A 25,118-nucleotide genomic window follows, 5' to 3' on the forward strand; every position below is an offset into this window, starting at 1 on the left:
GTCTTGAAGTCCAATGCATTGTTTTACCAGCTCCTGTAGGCCCTGGCTGCCAGGCAACACAGCAAGCTGTTTTCTTGAGGTTAGAGTTAATTGCTATAATCACAGAGCCAGCGGCAATCCTATCCAGGTGAGCCATTAGTTAGGGGAAATAAAATTACCAAAAGCAAGAGCAGAAGATGGAATAGAGAGGTTAAAACAGCATAAATGTTTTTTGTTTTAAAGTATAGGGGTATATGGAGGTGTTTTGTGGTAACAGGAAGGGAAACAGCAGCATGTAAAGAAAGCACAGGGCTGTAGCCAATTAGCAGCTCCATGTTTTGGGTGATAAACAAGCCTCAGACTGCCTGACAGGATCCTTCAACACGCAATGAAGGAGGGAAGCACAAACTCCATTACTGCTTCACCCAACACCAGAACACCAACAAATACATTTTGCCTTTATACACCCTACAATTTTACTGCGTCACTACAGTTTCCAGAATTAAAAACTAAAATTGAGTCTGGTGTGGCATGTAGAGTTTACAATTAACACAACGATTTCTCAATTAATGGTATGTGTACTGCAATATGTTGCCAGTGGATTTTCTACCTTAATTCCCATGCTGGTCTCCAGCTCACTCACAGCACGCTGCTGGAAGCCTGACACAAAAACAGTATTATAACAGAGCACACAGGTTATCACAGATGGTTCAGATTAAAGGTGGCATAATAAGCCATTCCACAGACAAAGAGGCAGCACATCCAGTGCTGCTCGTGGTGGGAAGCGTCTCCAAACATGCCTGCCTCGAGACACATTGCAGAGCATGCTGCATAGCTGATGCCCAGTCTCAGGACTCACTTTCCTTCTCCTGGCTTACATCCAGGAACAAGAGCTGCAAGACTGAATTCTCAAGGCATCAGCCAAGCAAAACAAGCGCACGTACCTGCGAGCCGGCCGCCCAGCAACAGTGGGGTCAGCTTCATAGAAGTTACTCCTCTGCTTTAGGTCTGCTTCCTAACAGACTGGTAACAAGGCAATGCTGGGGCGGGTACACAAATGTGAGGCAGCAGCTCCGACTTCCACTCTGGGCAAAGGCAGCTGCAAGCCCCCCTTCCCTCATCCCTTGCACTTACAGGAACAAGATGCTGTTCTGTGACATCTTGCTTTCAGCAGAGACTATGACCCTGCTAAGTGCTGATCTCAGCTGGAGCCACTGACTTGCATGGCACCATGCTCCAAGTCCCTGTGAGACAGCAGCTGGAGCACTCCTCTTAGAAGGAAAGTTGCCAGTGAGATCTGACAAAGGAGGGGTATGGGTTAATGCCTCCTTCTCCTGAATGAGTCCTGCAAATCCTGTTTGCAACAGCTACTCCTCCCCAGCCATTTGTTTTGGGTTAGACACTCATTCTGCAAGGGAACCATTGCTGTAAGAATTACTGCAAGGCTGAGGTGAAGTACAGAAACCTAGTTACTCACTCAGATCTGGCAGGAATTAGACACTGCATGTGCACTCACCAACAGAAGACCCTCTGCTGACTGCAGGGCTATGCAAGTTTTATGAGGTCTAGTGGTGTGCAGTGGACTCTGGTAGGCACCAGAAGAAACAAGAAAATAAACAGTACTTGAGACACTTTGTAGATTTTGTTAGAGTTGCTCAAAAAATAGAGGCTGTTACAGCAGCAACATGCACTCAAAATTAGAGAATTGTGGATGATGAAAAACACTGATGTTATATTTAAGAAGTTACTATTAATATAACAGCCAGCAGGAAAGCAGGACATTAAGTGATTTACCCACAATGACAAATATTTTTTGCTCATAGCATGACGCATCTGAAGAATGATACTTTCTCAGAAGGAATCATCCCCAAGATCACACACACTATAGAAATGCAGTAAAGCATTAGCCTGGTTTCTCATTCACCTGGTAAAACTGTGGAGTAGCTTTGGGTGTGCTTTCTGCTTACTCTTCTCAGGATCTCAGCCTAAGGCTCACAAAGATTACAGACAGGACCTAAACAAATGTTTGGAATACCAGTAGTGATGCTTGTGTTTGGATCAGAAAAAGTTGAGATGTTTTTCTTGGCTTACCCAGACTCAGGACAAAAGGTGTTAAAACAATACAATCCTCAGTCAGAAGAAATGGAAAATTTGTATTTCTGCAATTTAAACCCTATAAATAACACTAACAAAGAATGGCTAGGGACAGGTAACAGAGGAGGAGTCCTCTGAGATATAAGGCAGTACAAGTTACATATGAATTCTATGCATTCAAGACAAACTTTCCAAAAAGTAGGGAAATGCATTCATAAACATTTACTTCTCCACTAGAGGAAAACACTGAACAATCTGTTCCAATTAACGGCCTAGCTAATGAAATGACAAAGGCCCCCATTCTGTTCTTTCAGATAGAGTTTAATAGCATTTATATGTTGTCAAGCCTTGCATCATCCATTTGATCTCTGAAAAGGCAGAGAGGCAGACAGAATACAAAATAAACATTAACAAATACCACATGAATACAGAATACTTAACAGCATGCCATTCACAACAGCAGACAGCCAAGGACAATTAAATTATTCATAGATATGAACTGTCCAAGGTAGGAGGAGAAAGGAAGAAAATTAAATAAACACTGTCCCAAAAAAAAAGAAACCATACCACAAGAGAACATACAACACCATTAGCAGCATTCTTCCTTTTTTGTTGTGCTAACAGCTAGCTTCTGGTACCAATCACAGAATCAGAAGTCAAGGTCTTTTTAAAGACTTTGTCATAACTGGGTAATTAGTTGCCATATATTCAACTGCCATATTCCACCCCCCTTAAGGCTGACAGCTTTGAAATGCAAACCACAACTCCTCTCTGTACAGAGTCAAAAGAATCAATGCTGAGCCAGTACACAAGAGCTGCTGCAGAATGAGGTGGCAGTATTAGCAAGAGAGGAAAGCCCATTCATCAAGAGCACATGCATGTAGGAAACCTGGCCTCAGTTTTATACAATCAGTTCATCAGGACTAGGAGAAGATGCTTCTGTGTCTCCTCAGCTGTAAAAATGGAAGGAGCAGCCCCGCCCTACACTTTAAGGAGATGAGATCTACACAAGTACAACAGTAATAGGTATGTCAACTTGAGTATTTGCAACTGTGTGAAGTCCTGCAACTTTCACAAGCATGAGTGTTACAAACCACTTGAGTCTACCCCTAGCAGCATGTCATCTTCTGCTGAGCCATGGAAAAGGTCTTTTTGCTATGGAAGCTTCTGAAGAGAAACTCCCATTCCACATCATAAACAAGCAGCTATTAAAGCTTTTTACACACAAAAAAAAAAAAACAGCAAGGCAGACAAGAGGAGCCTAAGGGCAAAGGCTAAGATAGCAAGAAGCTGAGGGCTGTAATAGCCAAGCACCAGTTTAAGACAGCTGCAGCAGCAGGGTGGAGCAGACAGCTGTGGGCAGCCACCAACACCACAACAGGGCAAGACAAGCACCCTCACCCCAGCTGCACCCAGGCTTCCTGCTGAATTTATTTATTTCTCCAGTGAAGGCAAACTTCAGCTGAGGTGCCTGTTAGTGAAATCTGGTAGCTAAGGTACGTGTGCAGGATGTTCTCTTCTGTCCTGACAGTGTTACCTTTCTGCTGCTCTGTCAGAGGGTTCCCATATTACATCCTTGCAGCTAAGTCCACAGAGTTTTGTTTTTCAGAGCCCTGAGGTTTGATGTATCAGCTGGAATTAAGAGGAGCAGGGAATCTATCTTTATGTACTGACACCTTTGTGTTAACGGCACGTTTATGCTAACTTCCAAATCTTAGATAGTCTCAGCTTGTTTTCAAAGTGTGTCAGAAATCTTACCCCGATCCCAGGAAGCCTTTCCAAAGCTTAAATTAACTGAGTTTCAGTTTCAATGACAAGTTATTCTAGAAAAATCACCAAGGCTTCAAGTCCAAAAGAATATTTATTGAAGAAAAGCCAAGAGCAAGTCCAATCCTTTTCATGCATCAGCGATGTCCAGTGGTAGCACAGGAGAAGCTTTACTTCAGTGCAAAAAAAAAAGATTTGCAGACTGTCTCACTGCCCTTTGAAGAGAATAATCATGATTCCTCAAAAAAAAGAATCCAAGAGCTTTAACCTCTTTTTTCCCAGTCACCACAACCAGAATGACCACCACAAAATAAAACAATACCAAACCATACTTATTACTTGCCTCAGTTATAAGTGTCTGGCCAAAGAATACATACAACACTTCATTTAAGGCTTCCAGAAACCAAAGACCTGTACGTTATGCTGAAAGTAGCTTTGCCCCATTTCAAAGAACTGTATGGCTAGTCAGTGAGAGGACACTACGAGTTCTGCAGCCATCACTGCCAAAATGGTGCAGAAAGAATATATACACACACGAGGAGAGCAGAATCGTATAAAAGCTACACTGAAGTAATGAATCCTATCCTGTCATTTCATGTGGAGGTGGGTAAATAACGGCACAACAGAGATTTCATTCATACAGAGGTTTGGGGTATGCTGGGAAGTCTCAGTCTGACAATTTGCTGCAGATGCTTGCTTAGAGGAGCCATTTATCAGTGTCACCCATGCGCATTACTACACACTGCTTCCTCGGCAGCGTGATTCCACACAAGCTTCCCACATAGCACACTCTGGGCCCTGATATTTCAGGCACAGAAATAACCCTTATCTGGGCATTACCAGTGTGTACTTATTGAAATGATTCCTATTAACCAGAGTGCGTGCATTTGGAGTGGGAAAGGGAAAGAATTTATTTCCTTTGCTGATAAAAGGAATAGCAAATTAAGAGAAGTCACAACAATTTTCCTTTTCCTTCTCCCCCTCCTCTTTATACCCATGTTTAGTTCATTGTTAGTTCATTGCCTATAAACAGCTAACACAAGTATTCACGTCAGTAGAGCTGACTCCTGGAGGACACCGGCATCCTGCATGTCTCATCTCTCATTATACTTAAGTGGAATATTAAACAGGCAAGACAGAGGCAGACCAAGCTAGAAAGAACTAAGTAACTAGGAGTGACACAGAAGGTTGGCAATTTAAAGCACTCCAATCCATAAAGTGCTGCATTTAGAAGCCATCAGTGCCAGTGCACTCAGCCCTCCCTTCCTGAATAACCCCCTCCCTTTCCTGAGCTTTCCTTTCACACCTTGTGTCTTTTCTATATTGCTTGTGAAGTATTTGGAACAGCTACTGCTTAATAGCATGACCTTAGAGTGTCCAATACAATAATACTACAAAATTAGTAAGTTCAATACCATAAGGATTTAAATTAATCTGGAAGTCACGCCTTCTTGCCTTCAGAGACTGGCGTATGGAAAGTGAAAAACAGGTTGAATTCATAACTACACTCCAGAATGTCAGCTCCTACCCTACTACCGATACAGTGAAATATATGCCATTTAATTGCTATGTTGGGCAAAGCTGTTAATGCAATGGGTTGAGTCCCTGTTTTATAGCAAGCCTCAAATCAACGGTATGGAATGTATAGGTCTTTCTGACTGGAAAACAGAGAAACAAATGAATTAGATTTAAGAAAGAAAACCCAGTTATTCCAGTTATAACTTTAGATCACAGGATGCACTAGTGCCTCAGCCTTTGGAAGACCTAACTCAGAATTAAAATAATAAAGTGCATTAAACCAAAGGCAGCTCCCCCAAACTGCCTTCTGCTCTTCTGGCTGCTTGCTGGTTTCTGAACTATAGACTAGAGCTCAGAAAATGAGAAGAAGAGTAATAAGGAAAAAAATACACACAATCCTCATATGAATTCTTTCCGTAAAGCTTTCAGGACACCAGCAGAGCACCCCAGCAGAAAGCTCTCCTTCTTACAGGACTTGTGTTTACCAGCCGTTTCTCCCCACTTCCCCAGCATGGAGCTTTCCCGCAGAAGCTCTGTTCAAGCCCCGTTCCGTTGCTGCCTGGCCCATCCAAGGCACACTCTGTTTCCCACTTCATTTCTGTCTCCACAGCCTGCCTTCTTCCTCTCCAAGTCTGGCACCTCTCCTCTCCGTGTGCCTTTCCTGCTCTCGCATCTCACACCCCTCACCAGAGGAGCTGACTGCAGGCTTGAAGGGATAGGCCATGGCTCAGCTGAGCACAGCTGCGGGGTTTGCTCATGCCCACCACAACCAATGCACATGCTGTTCTGTTAATCTGCTTTGGTTTTGTGGATGCCTCTTCCTCTCTGCTTCTCCTGTTGGGTAACTGGCTGTTTCAGGCCTTAAAGCATCCAGAATAACCACGTGAGGCAGTTTCCTTAACTATATAAGCCACTGCCTGCTATTTCTGTCCTGGGATACATGTACATGCTATGCATCTTCATCATCAAAAGGAAGAAGAGTTACAAGCTTCCATTCTGCAGCTACCACGCCTTAAATAGAAATCATATAAAACACCCAGAAGAGCAAGACATCAGAATTCCCTGAAGGCACCAAGATGTTTGGTCAATTTGCTCTAAGTGCCTACCCTTACCCCTTGGAATTTTAAAAAAGCATTGACATTGAAACCAAACACCCAACCATTCTCCAGCCAAGAAGAGCACAGGAGAGATGTGACCAGATCCCTCTGACAACTGAGAGTGACTGAAGAGGGGAAAGCAATTCCAAAAATACTTTTCTTAACACAAACATAAATATCAGAATTTTTATCAAGAATTTATAGGAATCAGGTCTCAACTGTTCATTTAAAATGAGCAGGCATTTTAATGAGCTGCCTGTCCAATCACTTATATTCTACATCAGCCAGCCTCTTTGGATCAATGACTTCACAAAAAAAAAAAAAAATCAGCTCTGCAAAATCCAGAGGCTTGTCTTCATGGTGGTCGGAGAATGCACCCAAAACCTCCCTTATGCCAGCTTCCCCTCTTTTTTTTCCGCCCGCTTGCAACTTTTCTCCCACCTGAAAATCTAACCCAAGAAAATCCACAGAATTTGTCAAATCCATTATTCAGAAGTGTATTTGACACATGGGAGAAAACAGAGGTCTGATTAGGCATGCTAAAAGAGCAGCTCTGGATTTAGGTTTACCACCCATGCTGCAAAACTGCTTACAAAGCCATCGCTAATGGCCTTCCAACTACCCATCATTTCCCCAGGTTCAGCCTGCCCAGACAGCTAGCTATTCCTTTCCAAGGAATACCATTTTAATTGCATCTCCCACTTTGTTAGCCTCCTCGACCTCCGGTAAAAGCCATCTACGGTCTAACAATCTCTTAAATCTGACACTCGCACTGACTAGCACACCAGCACACTTGTGTGCCTTCCTGCTAGGTTCACAAGCAGGCAGGCTTATTGTCAAGAATTTCCATTAGAAATCTAATGTGTATGAAGTGAAATGACAGCTTTAGGACTGCTGGGGAGAGAAGGGGGGGGAAGGGAGTGAAAAGGGAGAGGTGAAAAGGAAAGAATATGTATGTGTATTGCAAATGCCCCTTGTCACCAAAGACTTCATTGTGCCTTCCCAGCGCCAGGGCTCCTCCAGTCTCCACACCTCCCTCCCAGCAACAAATGCCAGCCACCAGCCTCAGCAACTGTTAACTCTTCCTGCGGGAATGCTGCCAGCAATTTCAGCGATATTAACCCTGGGAATACTAACATGATTTAGATGACTTGTTAAATTTTAATGATACCCATTAGAAAAGAGGAAAACACACGAGTCACAACTCCCAATTCGGTGCATTTGGCTGCTGAATAGGATATTAATGTTTTTCTTTGCCCAGCACTATTAAATGAGCAGTGAAACTAATAGAGAAATGAAGAGTAATGACTTCTCTTCTTGCTGTTCAGTGCCTGCTTAAAGCCCTGACAGCCTTATTGCCCACCAGGCTTTCTGCTGGAGTCCATCAGGTGGATGGAGTCAGTGGGTAATTCTTCCACCATTTGGCACTTGGCAGGTCAGAGGTTCATTTAGCTATGAGGCACAGAAAAATAAAACCGTCCAATTGAAATAATAGCATACAATAACTCAAGCTACCAGCTAGAAGGCGAAATCCCATACTCCAAGTAGGTCCAGCGTAACCAAGCCCAGCTTTGGTAGGGCAGGATTTTGCCCAAGTGACTCTTACAGGAGCCAGGGCAGAAACACGCAGAGGCCAAGTTCTGCCCCACTTTTAGCAAAAGTCTGCAGAACAACCATCCTCTTCAGCACTGCAGGAACCTCCGTCACATCTTGCAGTAGACCTGCGGTGATCAAAGGAACAAGCAATTCCCAAGAGAACCACACAGGGCCCCACAGAAATTGAGGGGCTGTATTCCTGAACCCTCATTTATCTTCAGTTAATTATGAGGGTGGGAGAAGAAGAGGGAATGAACACATAACTTTGGGAAAATTAATTGCACTGTTGAGGTAGGTCTGCTCAGACAGCTCCAAACAAAGTTGAACACCCTGAAACCACTGAATTTTCACTTTTCCTTCAAAAAAAGTAACCCACACACTTACTGTGACAGCTGTCAAAGCCCCCTTTCATTTGGTTTTCCCCAAAACATTCATGTGAGTAGAATTTTGTTCTCGTGCAAGCCCATGAAATAGAGAATTCTCTGTGAATACCCAAGTGCAAATAAATGATCGTGTCAAAATATTTATGATTTCAGGGACATAGCAAGATATAAACTAAGAGTAGAAGTTTGCTCTTAGTAGATCACAGAATATCTGCAGGTTGAAACATTTGTAAAAAAAAATAAAGCAATTTCCACTTGAAGTTCACTTGGAAACCAAATGCTTGAACAGATCCTATTCCTGATTTGAGATTTTCCTACAGACACTGGACCTGGATGGATGCTTCACATCTGTCATGCAGAGTTGGAGACAGACATCATATCTCCTGCATATGCAATTCCTCTGACACATCACCACCCATTTAACTTGTTTCCCATAGCCAAACTCATATTGGCTTAGTGGGTTTCGTTTTATTAGAATAAAATAATTAAGAAAGCTTTTGATGCTTTTTCTGAATCACCAAATTCATCGAATAAGATCATTCACCACCTACTAACAGAACACACACTGTTGGGTCTTTAAGTAAATTTCTCCAACCTGTTGCGCAAAGTGAGCAGACTCAGCCCTGCTATGTTAGAGGAAGGTACTACAAGTTTAAATATGCAATACAAAAATCTCCTACCAACACAGGCTTTACTTATTAGAATCCAAAGGTATCCAGTTCCTTCAGAGGAGAGGGTTTTCCTCTGTTTTTGTCATGACTTGTAAGCCAAGACCAATTTAAGGCCCTTTTAGCTCCCTCGGGTCTCTCAAACAGAACTTCCTTAGCATTTATTTTTTTCCCTTGTACAAAGAGTACTACTGACTACTGTTTCAGGGGAATGCTGAGAAGAGGAAACAGCCTGAAGGGTTCTCAGATTGAAGTTTTCTTCTTCCCTCCCAGAAAACTTACAATATTTTATAATAAGAAATGCAAGATCAACCACAGACTAGGTTTTAATAGTACAGATTGAACAGAATAGAAGGTCTTAGCGATGACTAAACAAACAGTTGAACATGAAAATAAAATTTAAGAACCATACCAATGCTAAAATGGTAAGGAGCTTTTAACATCCTTACTGCACAGCAAAACCAATAAATTTAATTCTGACACCATGAAAGCAAATCCAAGGTGCAATCAAACACCATTTTTTTAAAAAATGATTATGTTATCTAGGTAATCTCTTATTTTCCTTTTAATTTCTCTTTTGTAAGTAACTAAAAATACTCCCTGTATTCTGTACTGGTTACAACTGAGGTTATGGTTGGATGCATTGTGCAGCTCTCATCACTACCCTTCTCAGAGATCATGGCCTCCTCACATCTGCTGTAATAAAAGCACATCTAGTCACTCCCTGACCTTTCAATCAAAAGGATCTGAGTTTAGAAAGCAGCACTACTGAAAGTGTTTGAACTATCTATCATTTTGATAAGAACTAAGGCAGGGAGCAACCACCATGTATTCACAGAGGAGACCGGCAGGGATGCTAACTTATGACCTTCATATGGAAAAGAGAAAGAACAGACAGTTTAGGAACCTCGGAAGGGTCCAGGATCTCTTAGACCTGCTCAGCCTGAGCAGGGCATCTGACTGCTGCTGTAAATGCATGCAAGTATTTCCTGATCAAGGCATGCAGTAGGTAGAGCTGTGGCCTAAATGTAACCCTGCTGATTTTGGTGAAGTCACAATCCAGCCACGATTCCATACCAGTCAACAGAATGACACAGTTCAGATGTGGACCATCACTTCCCTCTTCTCCTTCCCACTTCTCTGCTCTTATTGTATGTAATCAGGCATAACTCATTAAGAAAGTAAGAGTTTTCAATATTCAACACTTCTTGCAGGATCTTCCAAAAGTCTTCCACCCCAAGCTCATCAGAACAGTCCAGTCAACATTACACTGCCTATCTTGTGAGGGTCCATGCTTTTGCTTGGAGAAACCTCAAGAATGCTTTGAGGGCATTTTTAAGCTATACTTCAAAGTTATATTAGGCTAAAAAGGTGAAGGGGAGGAAATAAGCATAAGCAAATACATATGAATGTTACCTTACTGGTACAATTGTAGTGTCTTATATCTGATTATGCGTTTCAAGTTTTGAAACAAGATCTAAACAGTTCCTGGCAGTCTCGTTATTAGTCACTTTTTGTAATTCCTGGTTTGATGTAGGAAGGTTGAACAGCAGGCAACTGAAAATAAAACTGGGCACCATGATTCACTGAGGATTTGAGTCCTATAAACCTACGAATAAGGATGTAGCCATGGTATGATCCCCTTAAACTTAACCTTGCTCCAAAAAGCACCCCCTTGTCAAAAAACTGCTCAGTGAAACACTGCCATTTCTTTCAAACCTGCAAGATAAAGCTTCCAAATAAAAGCAGCATTTCAGTGTGACTACAGAAGGCAGTTTGCAGTTATTACCCCGCCACTGCTTTCCAGAAGAGCTTAATTAGTACCTTAATTAATGATTGTTGCTTCAATCAGTGTCACAGTGCAACCAAAGTTTGGACCAGTAATAGGAAAGATTTTGAAAGACACTTCTAGAAGTTCTCACTCTTGGGATACCATTTGGTTCACCAGGTGGTCGTTACATACTGAAGCTTGCTTAATTCGAAGTAAACATGCAAGCTGCTTTCCTGCAGTCAGGGATAGCTCTTGAATTGCAGCTTCAGCAACAAGCAACATGGAGTGGGCATTATTCATCCAATACCGGGGGAAAACAACAAGGCCAAGTGCCGGGTCCTGCATCTGGGGCGTAACAACCCCAAGCAGAGCTACAGGCTGGGAGATGAGTGGCTGGAAAGCTGCCTGGCAGAGAAGGACCTGGGAGTATTGGTGGATAGTCGGCTGAATATGAGCCATTAGTGTGCCCAGGTGGCCAAGAAGGCCAACAGCATCCTGGCCTGCATAAGAAGCAGTGTGGCCAGCAGGGCTAGGGAGGTGATTGTGCCCCTGTACTCGGCTCTGGTGAGGCCGCACCTTGAGTACTGTGTTCAGTTTTGGGCCCCTCGCTACAGGAAGGACATGGACGTGCTCGAGCGAGTCCAGAGAAGGGCGACCAAGCTGGTGAGGGGTCTGGAGAACAAGTCTTACGAGGAGCGGCTGAGGGAGCTGGGCTTGTTCAGCCTGGAGAAGAGGAGGCTCAGGGGCGACCTCATCGCTCTCTACAGTTACCTTAAAGGAGGCTGTAGCGAGGTGGGGGTTGGTCTGTTCTCGCACGTGCCTGGTGACAGGACGAGGGGGACTGGGCTGAAGTTGCACCAGGGGAGGTTTAGGTTGGATGTTAGGAAGAACTTCTTTACTGAAAGGGTTGTTAGGCATTGGAATGGGCTGCCCAGGGAGGTGGTTGAGTGACCATCCCTGGAGGTCTTTAAAAGACATTTAGATGTAGCCCTTAGTGATATGGTTTAGTGGAGGACTTGTTAGTGTTAGGGCAGAGGTTGGACTGGGTGATCTTGGAGGTCTCTTCCAACCTAGACGATTCTGTGAAAAGCCCACATGCTTGTATTCCTCACACTCTAACATACATGCCTCCGAAGCTACAGCACGACACTTCACTAAGATCTAAGCTAACATTTTAAGTTAGAACATCCACACCTTTGACATGCAGACCGCATGCCACAAAATGCTACAGTTCCTGCTACATCACTGCATAGATAACAGCAGTAAAGTTCACTGCAGTGGCATGCTGCAAGTTCCGTGCTTGGAAGCACCCCAATGATGTGACATCAAAAGGCTACACACCACTGATGTGGCAAAACTGCAAGCGTCTTTCAACCCTGCAGACACAGCGTTGCAGCTTTCTAATAACCTGCTGACACCAGCATGAGTCCCAGTACATGCCAATGGCTTGTACTGGTGACACACGACACTTTTCCTAATGCTCTCCAGGGAATTCAGAATAGACTACCTTTCCTCCTCCTCCCCTTCCAAAACTGTACACCAAAAATCCTGGGCTTACTATACAAGATTACTACCCACATCACAACTCATGTTTCCAGGCAGATAACAAAACAACCTGAAAATACAAGATGATTTTAGAAATCATTCTAGAGTTCTTGGCAGGTATAAAGCACCTTGAAGAACCTGTCTTTATAATAGCCTGGCACCAAAAGGCCAGCTACAGACTAGGTACTGTATTTCTGAATACAGTATTTTTAGATGCTCAGCCAAGTCTCTGTAGAAAGAGCAGTCTGACCAAAATTTTGCTCCTCCTTAGAGGTTTACCTCAGACAGAAATTTAAATATTTTTTTCCCCTCAACAACACAGCCTATGGTCTCCAGAAAGTATTTTCTGATAAGAAAAACGCCATAGTCTCAATTCACTAAACATAATCATAGGCCTGTTCCTAGTTTCCAGGGCACTCGGTAAGAATGACTCTTACAATCCCATGGAGAAAGCTGCAGAGCTAGCAGTTTTGACAGCCCCCAATATACAGTATCTTCACCTTTACCTCACAAGACATTTGCAAGCTTGAGAGAAATACCTACATCATTTCACACACTGACAATAAGACAGGTGACTTGCAGCTGCCTCTAGAAAAGGGTTGACATTCATTTGTCAGATGTAAAAGCATATCCTTTTGCCTCTAAGCAGCTGTAATTCTAGGGCAAACAAAGTCGCTTGCTGTTTCCCAACTTGCCAGGAAACATACAGTTGTAAAAAGATTCACAGATGAGTTATGCTAAATGTTTGGTATTGTAACCTGTGATGCAACACAAAAGAATGGTTGTTGTTGCCTAAACTTTAATAGAGTTAATCCTTCCAAATGCTGACAAATTACTGCCCCAGGCCATTTAAAATCACATTTCTAATGCAATAATCCTATCTGCATTACAATGAGTTAGGATGAAATGATTAGGTGCCTGAGATTTTTGCACAGTGAATTAAGTAACCATACAGACTGGCCGTGCTTGTTCACAAATTAAAGGTCCGGACGGAAATGAAATTCCATTATTCTGCCGCTCGCTAAGCTTTGAGGAAGGGTTCATTACTGTCCTGTCTACTGGGAGTGTTTCTAGAGCAGCTCCAAGCTAACGGGAACCTATTTTTCATTAGACCAGCTTCAGGGCTTTCTTCATTATTAATAATTATTAGTCAAGTCTTAGACTACTTAACACCCCTTGAACAGAAAAGGCTAATTCAACAACACGCAAGCAAAAGAGTTCCAGTAAATTTGCCAGGGAAAAACAGAACTACCCTGAATGCAACTTCTGCTCCATTCACAGCCACACTGTGCTAAACCAGAATTTGTCCATCTCTTACACTTGCAAGCACAGACCTTTTAGCCAGGGGATGGTCCAGAATACGTCAGCATCCTTATTAATCACAGCACACCAAAGCAGATATTAGTGCCTGCACACCAGAATTACCTCTAGGTTTAAAGGCTGCATTCATTATTTTTTCCTCAACTCCATATTAACAAATTATAAGCACTGGCTTGGGACTACTCATTACTAGCATTCAACTGATTGTTTACACACTATATAATTTGATGTAAATAAATATAGCAACTCTTCAATTAAACCTACTGATCATTTCTTTGTTGGACACCCACAAGTTTAGTGTTCCAAAGCAGCCAGAGGCTATCACAGGTTTGAAGTGACGGCAAGCAGATCTCTCATGAATTCTGATAAGCATGGAGAGCGATGCCACAAGCTCCTATGCTAGAACTTTGAGGGATGCCTGTCTCAAAATACAGCCCAAGAACAAGCTTAAAGTTGTTAAAAAACAATATTAGTAATTTGAGACAGCTCTTATTACCATGCAAGTGTTTGATTCCAACAACAACAAAAAACAATGGCCACCAAATGCTCTACAATCCTCTCAGTTACAGACTACAACGTGCAACTATAACAGCCTCCTGTGCCAGTCACTTCCCATGGGCATGCTTCATACAGGAGTTACAATAAAATTTCATTCTCCTAACACAAAACCCCCCGTATGCAGATAATTGCTGTACAACATTTAGGCACATCCGTATCACAAGAAGGGGAAAAAAACAAATGTTAGCTTTTTTCTTTTTCTGTTTGTCAGGAAGCATGACATTTTAAGTAGTTAAAATAAAGGAGCAGCACAACTACAGTTGTATATTCATCATCCTCCGCCCCCCCCCAAAAAAAGAGTATTAAGTTTTCATCCTGTTGACATATTAGGAGAAAATGCTTCCATTAGGAATTGAAAGCTCTACACCTCAGCACTAACAACGAGCTAGTCAGCGCAGTTTGCGACAGGTTACGTGTTGTTTTTTCTGTATCAAAATGAGAAGCTTCAGTGCATAGCTGCATGCATAAAGCTTGGTCTGTTTATGCAGCAATTAAGTGTACTGTTACACTTTGCACATACAGACAAACCTTTACATGATTATACGCTGTGGAAAGCAAATGTATGTTCACATTCAGATAGGTTACTGCAAATTCTAATATCTGCTATAAGATACGTGTCAAAACACAGATACCCTCACATTCTGCTTGTTCTGCAATACACAGTACCCAGGGTTTTATGCATCCCTAACTACAACACAGATGTGAAACAGGTGCCACTGATTTATTATGCTAATGACATCTCTAGGCCATCTTCAACAGCACCAATAAGAGTGGTCAGGCAAGTAACCAAGACCTAGCTGACTGAAAGAAGGTTGACATTTTAAATGCTCCATTCTAATAAAGGTGGACACAACTAATTGGTAATACTACTGGACACCATAGTCTTGAGTTGTCAGATGCTTTGCAAGTTTGGAGGGAACACCCAGGCTCAAGAACGTGATCAGTTCCTTCTTCCACCCAACCCAACGGCTGGACCAGATCCACCCCAACACCTACTCCCACAGCAGCAATCAAAAGGGTACCTCACAGGACCCTGATAAATGCTAGCCACACTAGCACCGCACAGTAGGCTCCAGCCTCAATCCAAACAGAAGCAAGCTTTCCCCAGACACAGGGCCATTTGCACTGTTAAAAGCACCGTGTATCTCCCAGTACAGGGGTCCTGGTGCTTCACTGCACCAAGCAGGCCCTGGCTGAGCTGGCAGAGCCCACACCAACACCCTGCTGTCCCCCAGCCAGACACCGATAAGGCTGCCTAGTGGATGCCAGTAACAAGTTCGCATACCCAGTCCTAAGAAGTCATTGGCAGTAGTCGTGATACCTTTATTCTACACCACCTAGACCAAAGACTCACTGTGCTGGGCTGCCTCTGCAGGAAGCCCAAGAAGTTCCTAACAGTTGTAAAGATGGAAAGAATGAGAGAAATGGATGTTTCTGCAACAGCCACAGCCAGGTAACAACCATTTGCAAGAGAGCTGCATGGGAAAGGCTGGAGAACCTCAAGAGGCTTGAGCCTGCAAGTACTTTTAAGCACAGAGAATAGGGGAGAGGGTCACCACAGCCCTCAGAAACCACCTTACTCATGCTTCCTTCTTCCTCCCTAACTCCACACCTACACACTGAATAGAAAGTTTTGTAAGGGGCAGACCTACAGAACTGGAAGGCTTGGAAGAGAGGTGTTAGAAAAGAGCATAGGATAAGGTGGCGGAAAATGAAGTAGTAAGGATTAGTACTGATGTGAATAGAGACTGGCCTGGTCAACACCATCAGCTGAACTCTGAACAACAGAACAATTAACAACAGTAACAGGAGGGGAACATCTCTGGAAGGCTAGGACAGGCAACAGCTACCACTGTTATAACAAGAAAATCCTGCACACATCTTTACGTCACTGCAAAAGTGGTTTATTGCTAACACTTTGCAAGGGATACGAAGCCTTGCTGCTTATATTTTACCCCCATGGTCAATTTCAGTTGCTCCAATAGCTCCCATATCTGTATCCAGTTTCCCACGTAGTATACTCACTTCTGGAGAATTTGGTAAACACTGCCAAACCACACAGCCTCAAGTTTGTAAACATTTTGGTACAGAGTCCCTTCCATGGAACCAACCATTACCATCCATTTAGTGATATCAATTTTTATGGTTCTCCCTTTTTCCTTTTCATGAATTCAATTAAGCCAGCTCTTGAGACAAGGTAATGACCAGCCCTTTAGTCTTTTGTTCAAGACAGCACCAACTCCCTCTCAAACAGCACATAAATAAATAATGGGGCGTATAACAACAGTAATACTGAGGACCCTTTCTCAGCACTCGGCTGTTTTCCATGATACCTCTTTATCGCAACCACTAATGAAAACTCTTTGAAGTGGAAGAGTAAATATTACCATTTGATAGCACCTGAACCCAACAGGGCAAACAAAATTGCATTGTATTATGTTCTGGGAGCTGTAGACCCGTTCACAATACAACGCTCACAGGGTTGCTATGGAGGAGCCCAACGCTCACTGTTTTGGTAGCACGGGGTCAGCCAAGGGCTGGCTACTGGGGACTCTTCGAGGGCTGTTGGTCTTAATCTTTATACGTAAATCAAACAGGAAAAAAATGCAAAATAAAATTTAATCAGGAAATTCCAGAGTATGTCTGCCTCTGTTGGCAGTCTGGTCTCTCCAAAGACTTTCAGCTCCTACCCATGATCAATCAGCTCTTACAACCTGAGGATGGATTTCAGAAACGCTTCCATACTTTTTAGGCACTGGATTATTCAATCCAATGCTCTGGGTGCAGAAGCTTAGAGTATTTCTAGGTCTTCTTAAAAAGAAAAGAACGCCATCTACCATTTCTCTGTAGAGAACACCATCACCAAGTCGTCCTTACATTAACAACACCCTGGAAAGCTGGGTTCAGCGTCGTGGTCTGCCACAGCTTCCCTATTTGACCTTCGGGCTCATACAGCATGTCAATGCCTCATCCGAAGTACAGGAGGGTCTCTGCCGCACCTGGCCGTGCAGTCACCAGACCATACGCACCCTGCCACTAGGCTGGCTGCTAAGTGCTAGGCCGTTTTGTAAATCCTTAGGGATCAACGGCAGCAGGATGGGAAGGGTGCCACGGCTCCCGTGTGGCATCCCCACCCTTGCCCACCCCTCAGCGGGCACGAGAGCACCCACCTGGTAAACCACAGTGCAAAACCACCAGTGATGCAGGGGAAGGGGGCGGCAGGGGGCAATCTCAATGGGCTGCCACGCACCCCGGGGACGGGGCTGCCGTACCCCACGCGAACTGGGAGGAAGGGACGGGCAAGAGCAACGAGCCCGAGCAGCGGGCAGCCCGAGCACACCCCGCGAGCCTCACCTTGCTGCTGACGGGCCCGGGGATGAGGAGCTTGAGCGCCTGCCTCTTGAGCTCCGCCAGGCGGGCGTTGCAGTGCTCGCACCAGACGCCGCGGTCGGAGCCCGGCGAGGAGCCGCCGCCGCTGCCGGAGCCCGGCGAGCCGGTGCCGAAGCCCGGCGAGCCGCCCAGCGAGCCGGGGGAGCTGGTGCCGATGCCGGGCGAGGCGGGTCCCGGCGAGCCGCTGAAGGAGCCCGGCGACGAGGTGCCGGAGCCGGGGGACGGCGTGCCGGAGGAGCCCAGCGCCGAGCCGGCTCCCTCCGGGGCCGGGCGGCTGCCGGCCCGGGACTCCTCGTAAGCCCTCCGGTACCAGCTCTCGGGGGAGAAGGGGGCGCCGGGCTTGGTGGGCGAGCAGGGCTCGGTCACCTGCAGCGGAGAAGGAGCAGCGGGTCAGGCGGGGCCGGCAGCCCGCTCCCCCCCACGCCCCGAGCCGTGCCGGCCGGTCACGGCCCCAACTTACCCCGTATTTTCTGCTCCGCGCCGTGCCTGCGCCCCGCTCCTTGGTTCCAGCCACCGAGGTCATGGTGGCTCGGCAGCGCGCCGGGGCTGGGGGCTCCTAGCGGCCCCCCAGCCCGCATCCGAGGGCGCCCGCGGTCCCGGGGAAGCGCCTCCGCCGCTTCGGGATGGCTCAGCCCCGAAACGCCGTCAGTCCTCGGCGAGGGGCTCGGCAGCGGGGCTTTCCGCCGCCCGGTTCTTCCTCATCGCTCCCCCGGTGCCACGGCTCGGCTCGGCTCGGCTCCCCGCCGCAGTCGCAGCGCACCGAGGCGGCTGCGGAGCCTCCCGCCCCCGCTACGGCGGCAACTTGTTCCCCCCTCAGGTCCGTAGCCGAGTTGCGAGCAAATCCTCCAAAAAATACCGGGAGCCGGTCCCTGGGAGGAGCCGCCGCCTCCTCCTCCTGCCGTGCCCGCAGCCTCGCACGGGAAGGGGCCGGGGGCTCCGAGGCGCTGCCGGGGAGGGTCCCTGCGATTTTGCGGTGCGCCCTGATTGGCACCGGCGATTTTTTCCCCCTTTTTCTTGCGAAGGGCGGGCGGCGGTGGGGGGGACCTTGTTGCTTGCACCGCAGTTATTGGTTACTCGCTTCTGTTCGGGGCTTTCATGGACATGACTTCACAAGTGCTCCCAGTCCTCCCTAAATAACTGCGAAAGAAAAAGCGAGCTCTCCCCGCGACGGGCGCAGGCATCCCTTTGCCGTGCTGTAATTCTGCGTGTATTAATTTAACTCGCAGCCGAGGGCGTAATAAATTGATCTCTTAACAATAAAATTCTACAGGCTTGTTTCCCTGTTAATCTTTCCCTACGATTATGATTTCTGTTTGCAGGCTGTGGGTTATGTGCGTCTGGTTACATACAGCTCCCTTTTCACTTCGAGCCCTGCACACAGCACAATCGTTTGTGATAGATCTTCCTCCTCGCCGCAAGTTGGTGATTTTCTCAGAAACGGATGCCATAAAGAGCCGAATGCCAGACCCCCTGGTACCGCCAAAGCAGGGGGGATGCGATAGAGAGGGCAGAACGCGCGGGGGACCCGCACCCCCTTTGCAGCCTCCTATTGCTATCCCCTAGCAGTGCAGCCCCGCAGCACCCTCACGGCTGTGAGGGCCGTGGGGAGCCCCCAGCGGTGCCCCGGTCCCTCTCAGTGTCGTGCCGGCAGGAGAGGTGTGCGAGCTGCTCCGCTGTCACAACTTCGCTCAGCCGGCGGAGCGGCCATTCCTGCTAAGAAAGCTGCCCTGTGAGCTGCCACAAGCGATGCAGCCCGGCCACCTCGAGCTGCGTCCCGTGCCGCCGAACAGCCGCCCAAGGCGGCGCACAAAGGCGACGCCCCCGGCTCCTGCCGCCACGCACGGCTGCCACGCGTGTTTTGTCCCGCGGGCGGCCGCCATCGGGGCGACAAGGCGGCACCGGGGGAAGGAACGCGGCGCGGGCGCACAGCTGCCCTGCCGGCCGCCGCACCGAAGGGGCAGCCCCTGCCGAGACGGCCTCGGGAGGGGCAGAGCCCGGCACCGGCCGGCGGCGGCTGACGGAGACCGCGGGGAGATGCGGGGACACGGCCGCGGGGCGGCCCCGCAGCGCTGAGGGGCGGCTGCGGATCGGGCGGGGCCGGCGGCGTTCGCGGGCGGCGGGCGCCCTCTGCGGGCGGCCGCAAGGACGGACGGGCGGCCGTTGGCGGCCGTTGGCGGCCGTTGGCGGCCGTTGGCGGCCGTTGGCGGCCGTTGGCGGCCGTTGGCGGCCGTTGGCGGCCGTTGGCGGCCGTTGGCGGCCGTTGGCGGCCGTTGGCGGCCGTTGGCGGCCGTTGGCGGCGCGGGGTCCGGCTCCCTCAGTCCTCAGCTGGCGGCTGGAGTGGGAGCAGGAGGGTCCTGGCTGGTGCGGAGGGAGAGCTCCACTAGTCAGGGAAGGGGCTCGGGGTGTGCTGAGACACACAAGCCTGCCCAGCCTGAGGAGGCTCGGCAGCTAACTGCCATCTTCTCACCTCTCAGGTTTGGGGGAGCCATTAAGGTGGCACTGAGAGAGCTGTTCTTGCAGTCTTGCGTGGCTCTGACGGCCAGGCTTAGGAGACAGCTGTGTTGGCGCTCAGGTGTCTCTCCCTCCTGACAAGTGACAGTGTTTATCGATGGTTTGGGTCATTCAAAATAGGCTTTGCTGAACTGTGAGAGTTTTTGGAAGCTGAGATGCACCAAAATCTCCAGCTGGAGAGTTTTCTCTGCTAAACTCTGCGTTTCTTGTTATTTTGTGCTGGCCAAAGAACAAGACGCTGTAGTATAACTCGAGCAAGAAGCCCTACTAAGAACCCTGTCTCTGGGTTAACACCTTCTGCTCTGAGAAGCGTCGAAGTACAACGCTTTCTCCCTCTCTTTGGGCTCCCTTGTGTGGAAGTTCATGAGGTTTCCTCTCATAACTCCTGCTCCATGTGTCACCAAGGAAAGATGTTTAGTTAGTGTCAACAGCACACCACTGACACATAGCTCCCTCCATAGCTGCCTCTCTATTTCAAGTTTACCTATTTTTTGTGCTGCAAATCACTTACACCAGCAGTTCAGAACAGCTGTTAGATGGGGCCACGATGGTGCTCAAACTTCTGCTACAGGTTCTAGTAATCATCTCACATTGGGACCTTCCTTCCTTACAGCTTTTCTAAGTTCAGGCAGGGGGGGAGATTTACCCTTTCTGGAGTGAGCTTCAGTAAGGTGATTTAGCACCTGTGTGATCCCAAGTGCAGACTGATTTACTAGTTTAAAATACCTAGAAATAGTTGTGGCTGCAGAGGACACTGTGGTAGGTTAATGAAGAAGGACTTTCTGATCTGCAGATAATTTTAGGTTTACTCTTCAGCTGGGGGTGTTAATTCCAGACACAGGGCTGAAAAAAATGGAGTTGTCCAGACATTAATAGGTAAGTGGACAGGAGCAAAAGCATTGGATGCAGGCATCATTTGAGAGGTTCAAACAAGAGCCAGTCTCAAAGCATTGAGTCTGGCATCTGATCTCGATCTAGATATTGCAACTCTATGGAGTTTATAACCTGTCTTTTAGCTAGTATACACATTTCCAGTTTCTTTATCATACAGCAGTGCATTTGCTCTGGTGTACTATCACTCTGACGCTTTCAGTGGATTTCTTCTGAACAGATCTCAGTATGGGTGCAATTAAATCTGACCTAGAAGTTCAGCTTCATCACTCAAATCTGAGATGCTGGCACCATCCCAGTTCTATCAATAAACAGCAGTTTATGAGAGCTGGAAATGTTGGCTGCATCAAAGAAATCCTTTGAGGTATTCACATTTATAATAAATCTCAGGATAAAAAAGGTGACAGCAACTGTAAGTTGAAGAGTCGTCACTGCCTGCACAGAAGCTTTGTTTCCAAGTTTGGTGCTAATAAGTCTCAGTATCAGGTCTTACTTACAATTTTAAAAAGCTTCCTTGGGGAGATTTGAAATTCATGACAGCTCCGATACTTGCTTAAAGCAGAATATTAATGACTCAGAGGCCATTGGGGGACAGAGGAAATTGAAGGCATTTGTGGTAATAGTGACAAAAAAATTAATTATAAAGATAGAAACAGCTAATTACTGAGGGCAACAAATAAAACTACCAGGACTTTTCTAGTTTGACATATTTCTTCTCTAAAACCTTTCCAGTTCTTGTTCCCATCCCCTTGCTGAAGTATAGGAACACTTCAGCAGAAAGCTCTGTTAAGAGCACACCAAGTCCTTTATCCTTTTGTGTAGTACACACATCAGCAGAAACACACACAGCCACAGCCTGCGTATTCTGCAGGATTTAAGGATGCATGCAGTACAGGAAGAAATCAGATACAGGGACTGCAGTTGTACTTCTGATTATGTTGCACGTAATGCTTCTTTTGTACTGTCTGGGATATGCCAGGCTTCAGGGGTGTATTTTTCTACTTGTTCTTGACAACTGTTGAGTATGATATCATGGAGAAATAAGACTGGGCATGAGCTGGTTTCTGAGGTATTTTCTGTAGCAGAATTTCTAAGTCCTAAGATTGACCTTGTGTGTCAGCATAAAAAAAGACAAGCACTGGACGTGTACATCTCATGCCCTGTTACAATCCCTAGCTCTGGGAGATGGAATACAGACAGGGAACTCTCTAAATGGTCCTAATTACAGATTCTGCTTCTTGCTGTTACCAACACATCTGCATCAGTACATTTTAAACACCCTTTTTCCTACTCTGAAGACCACCAGAGAGTTTTATTGTCAGCCTGACAGGAGTATGTCTCCCTGTTTCCTTAGCTTAGCCCTTTTGCCTCAGGGCCATTGCGCAGGTGTTTAGCCTGTACTTTCCTTGCTCCACTGGGAGCTTCCCTGAATCTCTCCATAATGTAGAAGGAAGCCATTTGTGTTCAAATGTGGACCAAGATTTGCATTCTGTCGCAAACCAGATGCCCTTAAATCTTGCCCTTGCCTGATATGAAAGCAATCTATTATTCACAAAGGACTGTCTATTTGGATTTACTTGGAATGGAAATTTTTTTCCGTATCTCAAATATAAAGTACTTCATAGATTTTCTAGAAACTGCTTTCATAGTTTCTGCCACACAGCACTGCCTGCTTTCATAAATCTTTATGTTCTCAGTAGAAAATCGATGCCTACTTATTAATACAATATTGATATGTGTTTCATGAGTAAGAAAGGATGCGGTGTCATGCACGTACGTATACTCACAGAGCAGGGTTGCATGGAGAAGTTTACAGTCGTTCTGTGCAGTGGGATGCATTGCAATGACAAGTCTGCAGCCAATTTCTGTTAAGTTCATAAATTCAAATACTGGAATTTGACAGAATCCCATTTTCTGTTACTCAGACACAATAAGCATTCATTGCAACTCCAAACTAAGACCAAGTCTGAAAAATGAAATGGCGGGTACCTGTGGCTCCCGAAGTGCTGAGCCCTACCAATGTAAATTTTACGCAGAACAGCAACAGAGGGAAATGCTGGAGTAACAAAAGCCAGAGTCTCAGCCTCAAAAGGAGAAAGACGTGAGCTTTTTCTCACTTGGAAACCCTTGTTGTCTCTGCAGGCACGTGGAAAAGCCATCAACTGCTTGCCGTGCTGGGCTAGGTGGAGCCGCCTCCCAGATAACGCGATAGCAGCGTCCAGCATCTGTGGGTTGGGACCAAAGCCCCCAGTGAAGGCGGCCGCTGGCTGCTTCGGCCAGAGGAGCCGTGCTGAGGGGGCCTGCAGCAGCCTGAATTGCTCGGACTTGGCCCCAGCACAATGCCGGCGATGCCGTCCTGAATGCCAGGACGCCGGCTGGAGATCGCAGAGGGCAAAAGAGTCCTTTTAAACAATCATCAGACACCCTCCTCACTGTCTCAGGGGGCAAGGAAAAATGTGTCTTCCAAAGAACTATGCTCAGAAATCTTTAGATAGAAGTGGGGAGAAGATGGTATTAAATCATACTAAGAAATAACGGTATTAACAGGAGGAACATAGGCCAGCACGTGCCACAGTTAGAAAGCTGGCAAAGTGGCTGTAGGAGGGAAGCAAGCGCAAAGCTACTGTGCGTGCTTTGCCCCAGGAGCCAGGGACACAGGCACGCGGTGCAGATGGTGTGGAAGGGGGGGCAGGCAGAGATAACACAGCAAAGTGAACAGGCAGCCCTGAGCGACAAACAGTGAAGTGTTTGTATCATCACATTTTTATGCTGCATCCTTCCTTGCTGCGGGAGCAATTTATAGCAGTACAGACCAACAACCGAGCTGGCATCACAGGCGCTAGCCTGTCGAAGTACTGAATGTGTAAATGCCTTAAATGAAGCACTGTATAAAAAGCAGCGGGCATTTCTTTCTGCCCCTCAGCTCATCTGTGGTGAACTTAGTGCTCAAACAACAGAGAATTACATTCATCATAAGCTAAGGCATAGGTCTCACCCCACTATGTTCCTGAGATTTTTGTGGCGGTAGGCACTCCAGATCTGTGAGCATCCATTTAGTCTGATAGTCTTTTTCAACACTTTTCCAAACATTTCATACATTCTGTTTATCACCAAGCTTGGGGTTAAAGGTAAACTTTATAGCATGCAGATTTCCAAAAGATTTAATGTTTCATTTTTCTCCACTATGTCACTGCATCCATGTTCTTTGTAAAGCAGCCACAGAGGGCTGATGACGGGCTCATCTGCCTGCCATTCCTTTCGTACCTCTTTGCTACCTGCCTCTCATTTCTCTTTGCCTTGAAAGTCACATCTCGGTCCCCGTACCCACCTCTTCAGCTCGCTGGCAGCTGGAGAGGCAGAGCCACGGCTAGACCTGGCACCTCCTATGGATGCAGGTGAGTGGCCAAGAAAGGTGCAGGCTGCCCTTGTTGCCCTTTCCCATTCACCACGAGTTTTCCTGTGGCTTGTTCACGACCTCCTGTTCTGACTGCAGAATGCTCTGGCTACATCAGGGGAGTCCAGGAGGATTCGTGGCTGGACCCAAAGGGCTGCCACATTCATGTCTGCCCCCCAAGGGATGTTCAGGCTTGAGGGACACCGTGAGGCTGGTGCTCCAGGTGAGCTGTGCAAGGAGCTTCGTTCGGGTTTAAACAAATGAGCGTCACTGAGCACAGTCAGCGTGGGGTAGATGACTCCATGCTCCCACAGCCTGGCTGCGTACACAGGCAGGCTTGGGTAAAGAACTGCTGTGTGGTTTCAGGGCTGGCATACTCGCAGCTTGAGGGAACCTCGGGAGTCTCTGTCCCTGGAAGCAACACGAGCAAGGGGCAGCTGTGCTCAGCAGCATGCCCTCACCCTCTGCCTTCATGATGCGGCTCTTTTCTGAACCATAATTATTCTGTCAAACACCATGACAGAAGGAAACCAATCCCACACCTTGGCAGCTAGCGACACAAACACAGCTTCTGAGGCTGGCTGGCAGCAACTGATAGACATTTTTTCCTCCCTGCTGGAAAGCATGGCAGGCTGG

At 46.7% G+C, this 25,118-nt stretch overlaps 1 protein-coding gene and 1 long non-coding RNA gene across 4 annotated transcripts in view; one reads left to right on the forward strand and one right to left on the reverse strand.

Moving 5' to 3' along the window:
- KIF26B (kinesin family member 26B) overlaps nucleotides 1-19,668 on the reverse strand; it is a 293,782-nt gene extending 274,114 nt beyond the window's left edge. The window contains exons 1-2 of one of the 3 annotated variants that reach the window (XM_080586714.1): nucleotides 18,147-19,668; nucleotides 17,651-18,052 (exon numbers count right to left, since the gene is read on the reverse strand). In XM_080586714.1, the coding sequence (XP_080442840.1) occupies nucleotides 17,651-18,052; nucleotides 18,147-18,209 (465 nt within the window). In that variant the 5' untranslated portion in view covers nucleotides 18,210-19,668. Of the gene's footprint in view, nucleotides 1-923; nucleotides 992-17,650; nucleotides 18,053-18,146 lie in introns of those variants that run through there. The other 2 variants (XM_080586713.1, XM_080586717.1) reach the window with 2 other exon arrangements.
- A 262-nt stretch (nucleotides 19,669-19,930) lies between these two features.
- LOC308192425 lies at nucleotides 19,931-24,963 on the forward strand. The gene is made up of 3 exons (XR_013948809.1): nucleotides 19,931-21,073; nucleotides 23,231-24,483; nucleotides 24,582-24,963. It is a non-coding gene; the product is annotated as an uncharacterized lncRNA (long non-coding RNA).
- The last annotated feature ends 155 nt before the right edge of the window (nucleotides 24,964-25,118 follow it).

Source organism: Anser brachyrhynchus (assembly GCF_964034855.1).
Source record: "Anser brachyrhynchus genome assembly, chromosome: 3".
NCBI classification, from domain to species: Eukaryota; Metazoa; Chordata; class Aves; order Anseriformes; family Anatidae; genus Anser; species Anser brachyrhynchus.